Genomic DNA, 14,300 nt, shown 5'->3' on the forward strand with positions numbered 1-14,300 from the left:
TCCTTTGCACATAGACCTCCAAGAAGGGCATATTACAATTCGTTCCAGTGTTTTAGACATTCAACTTGCAGTTCACTCTATATCAGAAGAAACAGTTTGTTTAGAAAAGGCATTAATTAAGTCAGAAACATCTCCATCTGCTGTATCATTCACCAGACTGTAGGCATTCAAGCACACACCGAAGATTGGACACATGATTTGCAACTTCATGTTGTTCATCTTTCAGACTTCGTATTTTCTAATGTAAGCAAGTTATTGCACCATTCAGTATAGTTGACATCCTACACTTTTGATTCTATGAAAATTATTTATTTATCAAGGTCTTTGTTATAGGGCTACAAACATGAGATTGGTTTCTTTACAAAACCCAATTAATCATCTCAGTATTGAGTATAGATGAAACTTTATTATAGAATGAGGAATTTTATTGATAGTCTAGAAGTAATTTGGAAGTAATTTCACAGATAGAATCTTTGCAACAATTCATGTGAATTGTGTTGGTTAGAATAATATTTTGTAGGCATATGGCGGAGGCTAATGTGGATATCACTAGAGTATCGGAAATAGAACAACAATGGTAATTATAGGGAGAAAAGACGAGGGCAGTAAGGAAAATGCATAAATGGAGACCATAAAAATCAGGGCTCCATCAGGACTTCCGGGAATCCGAACCGGTTCAGCTCTAATTCATGTAATGTCCTTGCTCAGCAAGAAAGAGCAGCATCACGGGATGCTTTCAGATTGTGTATTACGAAGCCAATGTACTCTTATTCTGTCCAAGACTTACAGGCACGGGCTCTCATTGGTAAGATCTGGAACTATACTCCTTCGAATTCACAAATTTCAGATTGGACTGCTAAAAATTGGGGCAGGTCCCAAGAGTCTTTTCTGGTAGATAATAGCCTTAGTTTTTTCATTACTATCTTTAAGGACAAGGTTAGCAGAGATAAAGTACATCATGCTAAGGATTGGTTCTTCAATGGTTGGGGTGTCCACACGCAGCTCTGGTATCTTAATTTTCAATTGGATAAGTGTCAGATTTATTTTTTCCCCTTTTGGATCTATTTTCCTGCATATTCAGACAGTTGGAAATCTTGGAGGCAATGGCTAATAAACTAGGTATATTTTTGAGGCATGACTGGATCTCCTTGGATGATTTCAAACTCCCCCCAAGGTTGTGCCTACTCCGAGATGTCACAAGGAAATGGCCTCGAGCCTAGTGTTTGGTACCCAAATTTGGATCCCTTCATCAGAAAATCCGTCTGGATGGTTCTCATACTATTCTGAACAGAATGGATTCACTTGGCCATTTGGTGTCTCAGTGTAATCAGGGAGATAAACCCTCTATACAGATATGTTCAGATCCTTGTTCATATGCATCAAAGTGTCAAGCTCTCAGTCATGATTCCTGAATTCCATCAAAGTTTTCAATTTCCTTTTACCTCCACAATTCACATAATCCTCATAGAATAGCAAGTCCTAAGGGGATCGGTCATTTTCTTGATCGCATCATGGGTGATTTCAGGGCGGATTTCCTTCCCCAAGCAGAACAGGGTAACCCACAGGTAAATGAACAAATCAGGGCAACCAGGTCCCATTGAGAGTTCTCAAGGGGTTCAAAGGGATCAAAGTATTCAGTTGGGTGAAGATAAGCTTTTGAACCTTTCAGTGGATCAGGTTTGTCAGCCAGTTATATTATCTCCAAACGAAAATCAGGATTCTTTGATCATTGAGAAGGTACTAGATGAGGCAAATCCAGATGGTATTTTTTTAGATGAAGATATTGATGATATTAAGGCAGTGCCTTCTCAAAAGTCTCCAATAATTGAAGGATTGCATTTAGACTATGAGCCTGACTGTTCTTCTAACGATGGGGAGTTGGCTGGTTCCTCAGTTAGGAAAAATCTTCAGCATAGTTTCCTCCAAGAATTACAGATTAATAAAGGGGTACAGCAGGGCCACCAGGATTCTGCTCCATTTCATTCTCCTCATAAGGGTTTTCAAGATTATATTGGTAAGGAGAATATTGAGGATGCATCTAAAGTGAATTGCCTTTCTGAAGCTGATTTAGATGGTTTTGTTGACAACCTTGTTTTGGGAGTGGCAGATAGACTGTTTGATGAGGTTGCAAGAACGGAAGAGCCTGAATATGATAAAATTATGGGAATTCAAACAGAGCTCATGAATGGGAAACCAAACTATGATAAAACTTTGGGAACTCGAACAGAGGACATGAATGAGAATGTTTCCCCCTTGCATAATGCTTGTGCTATTGTTCAAACAGATGCAGACACTTCAAAAATTCTGGTCTTTCTTCAAAAAATCCAAGAGGTAGGCCTCCTTATGGGAAAAAACACAGGAAGAAATAGCTTCGGGGGTCCAGTCTACCCTCTCTTTCCCCAAATTATCCAGGAAGACAAAAGACGTGGCTGCTGCTTCAATAGCCAAACATATGAAGCAAGGAAGGAGAGCAGTTGGCTCTCTGAGGCTCCAATGAGAATTATTTTTTGGAACATTAGAGGCATTAATGCCTCTAACAAGGTCCAGCCTATCAGGGACCAGATTCTGATAAGCAGGGCAGATATTGTTTTAATGCGGGAAACAAAATTGTCTAGGGATAGAGGTGACAAGCTCTTTGGACCTTGGAAGGGTTGGGCTTTTCTCCACATTCCCTCTTTAGGAGCTTCGGGGGGTTTGGCGATTTTATGGCAACCTCATAAGTGTGAGGTGGAGTTGGTTTCTTCAAATAATAATTGGCTGAATGTTCAAGTATCTATCTTTGCAGTCTCCTTTTATTTGGCAAACATTTATGGCCCGATTTCTGTTGTTAGTAAACAAAGATTGTGGACTACCCTATCCCAAGTTCTCTCAAACCTTGGGGACTTTAAGGTCATTTTAGGTGGTGATTTCAATGCTACACTAGGAGTTAAGATAAGGTTGGAGGGGCTGATCCATCTTATCAGGTTACCCAGGATTTTAGGAACTTTGATGGTAATGCTCTTTTTTATTGCGTCCCAACTAATGGTAAAATAACCTGGAGAAATAGGAGAAAGGGATCTCGGTATGTAGGGGTCAGATTGGACAGGTTCTTTCTTAATTCATTATGGTTAGTGGAACACGGATGTTGCACTTCTAATATTCTTAGTTTACCTGGATCAGATTACTTTGCAATAAGTTTAGAGGTTCAGTTGGAAGCTAACTCTTTTAAGCCTAAGTCATACTTCAAGATAGAACGCATGTGGTTCAGAGATAAAGATTTTCTGCAGCTACTTCATCAGTGGTGGTTGGAGTGCCCCCCTTCTGAAGGGTATATGATGTTTCAGCTATACAAAAAATTGGATTGAAATGCTCATGTTCTTAACAACGGTCTCTCACAACAGGTCTATGATATCCAGAAGGATTTGCAAGGCAGATTGGATGAAACTCTCCTTAGGGAAGAGACTTATTGGAGACAACAGTCTAGAGAATTATGGCTTAGGGAAGAGGATAGGAATACCAGCTTCTTTCATGCTTCAGTCAGAGTTAAGAGACAGAAGAATGCTATTTTTCAAATTAAAGATGTTAGTGGTAACATCCTTACTTTGAATAAGGATATTCAAACAGAGGCAGTCCATTTTTTCCAGGATCTTCTCAGCCAATTGGGTGACTCCCTTGTCCTTCCAAATTCTCTGAATTTTATCCCGTCACTTGTGACAGAAGAAGATAATAACCTTTTGCTTCAGCCTTTTACTTTGGATGAGGTTCAGATAGCAGTGTTTGCAATGGAGGCTGATAAAGCTCCTAGCCCAAATGGTCTTACTCCTTTATTTTTTCAAAAATGTTGGGATTTCATGGGAGAAGATATTTTGGCAGCAGCTGAGGAGTCCAGGAGAAACTCATGTATGTTTAGACCGTTCAATAATACATTCATCACATCAATACCTAAATGTTTGAATCCTTCCTCCTTTGTGGATTATAGGCCAATCTCATTATGTAATACAATATACAAAATCATTACTAAATCTATTTCACTTAGGTTGGGGAAAATTATTTCAAAAATTATCTCTGATTAACAAGGAGGTTTTGTTCCAGGAAAAGACACAGTTGAGGGAGCTTTGATCGCTCATGAGGTTCTTCACTCCATTAAATCTCAGGGTCTTTAGTCTATGATTCTTAAATTGGACATGATGAAGGCATATGATAAAGTGTATTGGCCTCTCTTAATGAAAATTATGCAAAAAATGGGGTTCGCATTTAAATGGACTAAGTGGATTATGGCATGTATCAAAGAGGCAAGATTCTCAGTAATGGTGAATGGTTCCCCTTGCAGTTTCTTCCCTTCTTCACAGGGAGTTAGGCAGGGGGATTCACTATCTCCCTTCCTCTTCATTATTATGGCAGAAGGCTTGAGCAGACTCATCACTGCTAAGAATGCTCAGGGTGCTTGGGAAGGTATTTCTCTTCATCACTCCCAGCTGTCGGTTACTCACACATTATTTGCAGATGATTCTTTGTTGTATAATAAGGGTTCCCTTCGGGAGGCGCATGTCATTAAGGAAACCTTGGAGGTTTACTACTCTTTCTCAGGCCAAAAATTAAACAAGTCAAAATCAAAGATATTCTTTTTTAATCTCCCAAGATCAATTCAATCAGCTATTCAAAAGTTACTTGGCTTTGAGATTGCTCTAACCCCTAGTAAATATCTTGGCATTCCCCTTTTTCAAGGTTTATGTAAAGCTTCACTTTGGGACAACATATTTCAATCTATAAGAGATAGGATTGCTTCTTGGAAGGCAAGATGGCTCTCTCTTGCGGGAAGAATCCTTTTAGTCAAGTCTGTTCTTTTCTCCATTCCCAATTACATTATGTCAGTTCTTTTGGCTCCTAGGGTAGTCATGGAAAAGATCAAAAAATATATTAAAGATTTTATTTGGAAGGGCAATAACGATAACTCAGCTAAGGTCCCTTTAGTATCTTGGGATAAGATTTGTTTACCCAAAGATTGTGAGGTGTTGGTATTCATAGCCTTTATGAGAGAAACATCAGTTTAGGAGCCAAACTATCTTGGAAAATATATGAGAATCCAGGGTCTTTATGGTTAAGATCATTAGGACGAAGTATTTGGATTCTGATGATCCAGTTAGGATTTTCACAATAAAAGACCCTCCCTCCCTGTGGAATTTTGTTATCAAATGCAGACAAGGTATCCTTCCTCATTTATCCTGGCTGGTAAATTCGAGGGATAAGGCTCATTTTTGGGATGACTAGTGGAATGGCTTGCCCCCCGTTTCTTCCATGCAAATTTTGATCCGATAGTTAAAACTCTTCTCTAGCATCAATGGGGGTTGGTAGTAAAGGATTATTCTGTTCTAACCAGAACAAATGATGATGGGTTCTTGGCAGCTTGGAAAGATCTCTCTCAATTTCATCTTACACAGTCACAGAAGAACGTCTTGGTTAATATCTTTGAAAAAAGGCTCTTGTACATTAATCAAAATGAGGACAAGTTAATTTGGACATTAGCTCCAAATGGCAGGTATTCACTTTGTTTTGCAACTCTTGCTCTCTCATCCTGATGATGAGTCACATAGTGTGATTCGAAACGTTGATGGTAAAAGTTTCAACACAATCTAATCCAGAAGCAATTTGCCAACAATTTTAATGGATTGTGGAATCTCTAATTGGCAGGTATTCAATCAGGTTTGATTATCTTTCTTTGACTACCAATAATCTTCATCCTAGTAGACACATCTTTAGATTTTGTTGGCACCCTGCAGTCCTGACAAAAGAAAGCTCTTTTTTATGGTTGGCAATCCTTAAAAGAAATCTTTCTAGTGATCGTCTTTTCAGATTAGGCATTGTAGACAAAGTCTATGTGTGGAATGCATCTTGAAAATTCCAATCATCTACTAGTATCATGTTCCTTTGCTCAGGATGTTTGGTACTGGACACTTGGTAAGTTGGGTTGGAATGGCCCCTTGCCGGCTGACCTTCAGGGCCTTCTTGAACAATGGCCTCTTCTTTTTAAAGATTCCTTTTTTTCTCAAATTTGGCGGGTGATTCCAACAACTATCACTTGGAGTATCTGGTGGGAAAGAAATAAGAGAATTTTCGGACAAGAGAGATGTTCAATAGCTCAAGTTTTCTGAAGTTGTGGAAAAATCAGTGTCTGAGATGATCAATGCATATACATCCAAATCTAAGTCATTGTCTTCACTTTTCTCCTATTCCAAGGTTTTGAATTGGTGGACACTCATTTCTATCCCCTTCAAAGGAGTGTTAATTGGCAAACAAAATAAGATGGAGAGAAGGAAGGACATTAAGTGGGATCCGCCTGATAAAGATTTTGTTAAACTCAACTTTGATGGAGCTTCAAGAGGAAACCCTGGGACTTTAGGGGCAAGTTATGTCTTACGAGATTCTGAATTCCCAAGTTATTCGGGCAGCATGTTCCAAGATTCCAATTGGTTCTAATAACATTGCCAAGGCAAGGGCTTTACATCTAGGAATGGGTCTTGCAATTTTTAATGGCATTTGGAGAATCCACATAGAAGGGGATTCTCAAATTATAACTTCAGCCATTACATTAGGACACTCTACTAGTTGGGAGATCCACTACATTGTCCAAGAGGTGAGGGCGTTACTTTCTAAATTTGTAGAATTCAAAATTTCACATTGCTTTAGGGAGGCTAACAGGTTAGCTGATTGGCTAGCCAATAAAGGGGCTGCTTTGGATAAGGGTCGATCAATTGGGATTCAACATCATTAGCCAATTCATTAATAGTTGATAAAGATTCGGAATGGGTGTTGGGAGAATCTTCATTTAGTATCTGACAGATTGCTAGGGGGTTTTAGGCTACTCATGTAGTATTTTGATTTTGAATCTGCTCCCGATTTGTTTTTTGGGCAGATTCTGGTTGTTTCTCATTGAATATATATTGTTGATTCGGCTGCAAAGGGAGGTTTTCTTAACTACTTCTTTCCTCCTGGAGCCTCTTGAAGTGGTTTATAATAAAATATAATGGCTTCGTCCATTTTTAACCGAAAGAAATATTACAATAATAGAGAATAACTGAAAATAAAATGGAAACTTTCTGAAAAGCTGACAGCAGGAAAGTTTCCATATTATATAGAAACTAACTAGAGAACTAAAACCTGCCTAAAAGGCTAAATATATAAATATCTAAAATATCTAAATGACCATTAATATTAAATACTTTATTAGATAAAACATTGATTAGGGATTTGATTGATCAGATAGACTCTTTTGTGAAGATGGATATTGCATTTATGGCTCCTCGTTGCAAATTTACCAAAGTTTGTGCCATCGTTGAAATTTCAAAGTTGATAAACCATTATGTTCTAATTCACTCTCATCTAGTACCTGGACCCATACTTAAATTATGAAGGACTTTCATTAAAATGCTTTAGGTGCAAAATGATTGGTCATATGGTTGTTGGATGCTCTTCTTCCAAGACAACCACTTCTAGGAAATTCAACCTTAAAAAATGGGTCAACAAATCTAGCAATCTATATGCTTATTTTACTTGGCGCTATCAAGAAATTTTTATGGCTTCTCATGTGGAGCCAATCATGCTTCTGAGCCTACTACTATTGATTGGCTCCTATAGAGTTGCCTTCTACTCAGCCCATTTGTGCTTTGTGTGTTTCCCCTCTCAGCCTAAAGATCTTCCTATACTTGATCAACATTATGAGGTGGTCGGAAATGGTTTTGATGATGAGAGCTCTTACCCCTTCGTGGAGAATCTGGATTACGGTTGTGCAAACTTCTTTGATCTCGATGATATGCTTCTTCCAGTTAGACAATGCTCCATTGCTCAAACTAGGAGTGAACACATATCTAATGCAGGGAAGCTCAAAATTGAAGGCCAAGATGCGATTGATGATGGAACTTAGTGGGTCGTGGAATCCAAATAGGCTAGATGATTTTTTCTTTCCTTGTGATTCATTTCCAAACTTTGGCAATCTCAACAACATTATTTCTTCAGTGTCTCACTTTTTGTGCTCTCATGGGGTTTCCTAAGCTTTTTGTAGGATTCTTGTGTTAGCTCATTTTTTTTGTCCTCACCTTACGAGGGCCTGAAGCGGTCATTCATTTTCTTTTGTTCATTTATTAGAATGGAACCAGATCCCACTTTTTGCCAATTAAAGAAATATATAATATTAAGCTACCACTACAATTAGCAGATATTGGGCCCAATTTAAATAGTATCATCAATTATTTTAATCCAAAAAAGGGGACATAACACTTCAGACAAAAATCAGTCAATGAAAAATTGCCAAATAGAGAAAACTGAGATAAAGTTTAGTTAGAGAATGCTGATTTTTCGAAAAATTTCACCAAATGCAAAGCTGTTTTGTAAAAATAAACATTCCACAAAGATTACCCATAATTTTTCCTAAAGGTCAGTCCAGTGGGCTGAAGCCTAATGGTACTCAACAATGTTGATACACCAGCATCTTGAAATTTAGTTTGGTTAAAGGATATACTTTTGCAAGAAATGTACAATTCACAACAATCTTCAATAATTTTATTGTTCTACACAAGAAGCTGGAGAATGGCAAAAACTTTGTGTACTGAAAACAGATCAAAAGGTAGAGCTCTAAAATGAAGAATGGATCAAATTAAATACAATATAACTACCTCTCTCTTCACTCGGTCTTCCTCCAAAGGGCGATTTATCGTGTTCTTCATTTCATCATATACACCATCATAATCAAAAACAGAAGGGTCCTCTTCCAGCGCTTGCTTATGCTGCTGCTCAACCTGCAATTACAACCATAAAAATATAAGATTTAAGAAACAACATTTTACAAGTTGAGAAACTTTTCTGTTTTAATTACATTATTTAACTAAATTACCAACAATTGAAATTTAGCAGTACACAAAAGGAAAATCAAATTAAAAGAAATCTCAATAAAATAAAGTTATAGAAAGACAACAAAAAGGAGAAATGATTGGATGCACATTTGTAATTTTTAATAGTCATCCATTTAAGAAGACAACACTATTACAATATAAACATTATCACCATTAATACATTTAAATCTTATACACTGCCTACTGCTGACTCAATGTTGCAAAGATTTGGGTCACGAAACCATCCAGTGCAACATGATTTGGATGCATATGCCGCCATTCACATACTAATTAATTAGGCATATGAATTATTTGCATAGTTACACCACCCTGGGGGTGGGGGGATGGGGGAACATGGGGACAAGTTTCTGGGACAGGGGGACAGAGGGGTTTTAATTTGGGGATGGCAGGGGGTCGTCGGGGGGACGTTGCAATATAAGATATAAAGATGTAAAAGAGTAAATACTTGAACACTGCATTGAATCGGAACATCAAACATTGAACGTAAATAGTCAAATCAGCAAATAGTTAACACTGGGACATCCCCCTATCCTCGGCAGAGATGGTGGAATCTGGTGGCACCACTGGGGATGGGGGAACAGAGTCCCCAAGTCCCTGGTGCCTTGGGCAAAAAGGGGGGGGACGTGTCCCCATGTTACTATGATTATTTGAGTCTGAGTGAATAGTTGTCTCCTAGGCTTTGAGATATCAATCATGGCACTTTAAATCTTCCAGCTCTGCGTCGAGTTTCACAAAATCAACCAGTCAATTAATTAATTCTTGGACAAATCTGGAGTCTCCAAGTAGGAAAGGAAGGTTGGATAGGTAAGCCAGCATTGGTTTTCTGAAGATGACTGCAGTCACAAGATCAAAAAATGGTGTCTATGGGGCCAAGAAGAAACCAACTTTGGAAAAAACTAAATGCTGTGTTGGTGCACAAAGCTGCAATCTTCAGCTGAACCTAATTGCAAAAGAAGCCATGTTCCAGGATCTCTACAGAAGCAGCCTCCAATCCTCTCCAAGAATTGTTTGTCCAAGTCACAAAGTCTTCAACAAGGGATACTTACCCAAGCAACCAAAAACAAGCAAATAGCTGCCAATACAGTCCCGTATTGCATTGACACTATCATCCAGAACATTGAAATCTAGATTTTGAAAGTAAGGACCCTATGTTCCCCAAGGACAAAGGATTAAGAGATTTCTCTGGCTGTAATGAAGAGGTACGTCGATTGAGGTTTGAAACACCCTCCCACAGTAGTTAAGGGATCTCAAAAATTTATCTCGACTTGGCTTCAGCCCACCAATAAAAGAAAAAGACTGGGTTATCTTTAAAAATTTGTGTCCAATTTACTCATTGAAACAACAGAAAAGGTTCTGCACATTTTTGCATTTCCTTAAAAAATTTAGGGATTGATTCCACATCATATTCTTTAAAGACCTCAGTCATGACATGGGCTTTAGAAGGTGAAATAAATCTTCTCTTGAGGCCCATAGCTTCCCCAAATGCTTTCCATGTACTGCAACTTGTTGCATCAGAGCAATTTGTCACCTCCATCAGTAAGAAAAAATCATTTTTTATCTACTACTCCTTACACATCTTTCTCATTTTCCTTGATTTGCTCCTCACAAGCAACTAAACCCAATTCTTACATCTTAAAGGGCTAATTGTGAGGTGCTTTCGATGCAACATGATTGGCCACAGATTATCAGGATGCCCTAGCAAACCCTCTTTCAATCTTTAGTTTGTCAATCTCAAGCAATAGGTATGCAAATCAAGCAGTTTAGAAGAAGAATTTATTTATTTGGCAGAACCTCAAGCAAGTTTTTGAATAGCCTTGTCTCATTATTGCCTCAAGAGGATAGTGAACTTGGCTCTCCATCTGTGCCCCCAGCAATTACAAAGAATGAAACATTGGCTCCATATTGTGTTTAGAAGTCTTTCAACATTGTATGGAATAGATTATCGAAGATAACAATCATTTTGTATGCACTCGGAAAAGCAAGATTTAAAGATGATGGGACTTCCTTGAAAATGGAGACTAAGATTTCATTCTTGGTTCAACAAACATCTCTAAGACAAGAAGTAAAATTACCAAACTCAGCTACTAGACATGAGGCAAGCCATAGGGCACGGAAACAAAAATTGAAAAATTACAAATGGATGCCTATGACTCTGTTGATGGTTGTACACAGATACTCTCCTTGCTAAAAGCATGAGGAAGCATTCCTCCAAAAGTCAAAATACCCTAAGGCAATATGTTCTAGATCTTCAGTTGTGATTGGTCTCTTAGGCTTTGGGTGGTATCTTAGCAGTTTAGCTTTTGCTCCTTTCTACTTTGATTGGATTCTTAAAGTGCTTTCATTGGGAAGAATACTTTCTTCTGAAGAATACTAGGTATGTCTAGGTACAGGTTTGCCTAGAAGTACACCTAGGTGCCTCCAAGGTGCATACCCAAAGAACCCAAAGGCATTGAGAGCCAAAAAGTAATAAAAGAAGGACATCTCCAGGCCCTTTGACCCTTGCATTCCCAAGCTGGAGAGGTCCTCAAGACGAGGGGACGGAGACAATACATCCCACCACCACTGGAACACAAGGAGGCCAAAAGTCTCTGAAATGTCTTAGGGAAGCCTAGGAGACCCCTGTGTGTCTTGGCAACGCCCATGAGTCCTCTAAGTGTCTCTGAGACTCCTGGAAGTCTCTTGTGGCTAGACATTTAAAAAGTAAATTTTTCAAAAATTTCTTTATATATATATTTATATAATTTTGGCTGATCAAAGGACATTTTCAGATCATTTACAAACCTTATATGGGGAATTTATGAGTTGTAGCTGTTATTGAAAACATTATTCCTGATTAAACTGACTACCCTAAATAAAAATCTGAAGTTTCTATGTTGGTGTTTCCATGTTTGCAATTCACATGGTGCTACTGTCACATTTATCCAACAATTCATTACCCAATTCCATTTTCATAAATGCTTGATTGAAATGTATAAGGGTTTCATATAATCAGTGGTGAATGACAGTATCACTGTCCATAAAACATCAATCATAATCAGCAGTCATATTTAATCATCTGACATATTTGACACATACAATTCATATCTTAGTATTTAGAATTTGCAAGATTGTTATTTTACTGATTTGTCCAAAGATTCATTTGTAGCTCTTATACGTCTTTTCCTTACTAGTTTCATTTGAAATTGACATACCAGCATGCATGCATGCATGTATGTATGTATGTATATATGTACTGCACCCAAGGTATAAAAAATTGTCCTACCAGCATACTCGTATCCCATACCCAATCCCGTACCTATTCAGCAACTTATTATTTGATGTTTTGCAGGAATATGGAGTTATGATTTCAGGAAGATTAAAATTTAATTGTCTAAAATTATTCTGCTGTACATCCAGCCTTCATTGTTTGGTCAATGTGGAAGCACACAAGGCATGCAGTATAAGGAACTAATAAGATGTGGTCCAATGGAAAGTGATCATGGCCTTATATGCGCACACAAAGTTAATTTTGAAATTTTATTAACAAGCATATACTATATAGTTATTCTTGACAGCCTTTTCCAGAATCCTCCCGGTATTGTAAACAAGTAAGGCAATTCATTCAATTACCAAAAGCTTTTTGGCATCTGTTGTAGCAAAGAATTCTATGAATGCAAATTATACACAACAAAGGGTGTTGAAAGACCCTTCCAAAATTTTAAGCAACCTCCTTTCCTACTCCCAAAGCTAACTAGTGTGGACCTTTCTATTGAGCACACAAGTCCAGGACTGTATCATACTATTTGTAGCTTTATTGGGGAATAATAAATGAGAACTTTCCAGTCATTTGCTATATGGATTTGGATCTTCTAAGTTACTGAATTTGAACCGGGCACATATGCCTGTGTAGGTGTGATACATCAGTACAGCAAAACAAATTGGGGGCTGCCAATATTCTGGGTGCATCCCATACAAAAAACCTAATTTACCAATCCAGATTATGATTCAGGTTTGGGTTAGGGTTTGGGTACACAGATTTGGCAGAATAAAAGGTGCTTGGATTCTGGTTCTGCATATACATACATAGATACATACATGTACAATGAAATTATAAATTTATATATACATCATAGATTTATACATGTTCATTCATCATTGGTTTAAAACTTCAAACATAAAATAATAATAAGAACAAAGTAAAAATGGTGAATGCTAAGAAATACTTAAGAAAAGAATGAAATAACATAAAATGACCAAAGGCTTTCTTTAGAGGTTGAAATTAGGGTTTTAGTTTTTGTTAGGTTTCAAAAGCATAAAATTAAGCATGTGGGACACATTTTATAGCACCCATAGCCATGGGCCCCTTTGGGTTCTACCAGATTCTCCCTGAATTCTGCCTGGGAAGGACCCAGACAGAACCAAGTGAGAACTGGATCAGAATCAGGTCCAGGATCAAATCCAAAATCCAAACCGACACCAAAATAAAAGAATCAGGTAACTTAGCAAAAAACACATAAAAAACATAAATATATACATATTTGTAGCCTAAAACAAAAATTAAGATCAGAATACCACATGGCATGCATATGCTGAACAAAACTACCATATATATTACAAATATTATATACTAATTCAATATCAATTCATTCCATTATATATTTATATTGCCTTGTAAGCATATAACTAAATCCCATATCGCTATATTTTAATTTATTATATATAAGCATGTTTAAAACTATAAGAATGCAAATATTTTTTATCTTTACATATGAATTACTTTCATTTATGTGTATTTTAATTTGCTTTTATCTCTTTCTTTTTCTTTTATTTGTTTTATTTTGGTCTTCCTTAATTTGTCAATTTATTTCCCCAATATTATTTCTTTCCCCTCCCTTCTCTTTGGGTAATTAGTTGAACTGGTCTCTTTCCTTGCCCTTCTAAGTCAGTGGATTTGTGGCCCACCCTCCCCACATCTATTTAACTAAATAGGTCAGCTATTATTCTTCCACTCTCTTCTCTAACTCACAAAAAAAAAGTTATGCAGTCAAAATCCAAATTTTTTCTTTACTGATATCATGGACTGAGGCAATTTCATGTATTTGATAATAATTTGTCAAACTCAAATATCGCGATAGATGTTCATTGTTAAATATTAAATTAATAGAATCACTAATTAGAATAATCAATGTCCTGTGGATCTTCATCTAAACTACCATCAGCATCATTGAAATTAGACAACAAGTAGATTAGAATAACCTCAATCAGCCCCACAACCACTCCCTGTAAAAGTATGCTTTCTATCTGACTCCTCGAAAAGTTAAGATTTTAAGCCAGTAGAACCAGCCAAGTCAGCTCACTTTGGATCTACATACACAACTTTGATTGTATTCATTATTTTTGTGCATTGAAAAGCGCAAATTGAAATGCAAGTAAATTTTC

The 14,300-nt window shown here is 37.3% G+C and overlaps 1 protein-coding gene across 1 annotated transcript in view; it reads right to left on the reverse strand.

Annotated features, from left to right (window-relative positions):
- The window catches only part of LOC149542272 (uncharacterized), a 75,681-nt gene that overhangs the window by 57,336 nt on the left and 4,045 nt on the right, over positions 1–14,300 (reverse strand). The window contains exon 2 of the mRNA XM_089797267.1: positions 8,646–8,768. Coding sequence (XP_089653393.1) covers positions 8,646–8,768 — 123 coding nt within the window. The remainder of the gene's footprint in view (positions 1–8,645; positions 8,769–14,300) is intronic.

This window comes from Cupressus sempervirens, chromosome 8 (genome assembly GCF_028749045.1).
Source record: "Cupressus sempervirens isolate cs-2001-9-10 chromosome 8, ASM2874904v1, whole genome shotgun sequence".
Classification (NCBI taxonomy): domain Eukaryota; kingdom Viridiplantae; phylum Streptophyta; class Pinopsida; order Cupressales; family Cupressaceae; genus Cupressus; species Cupressus sempervirens.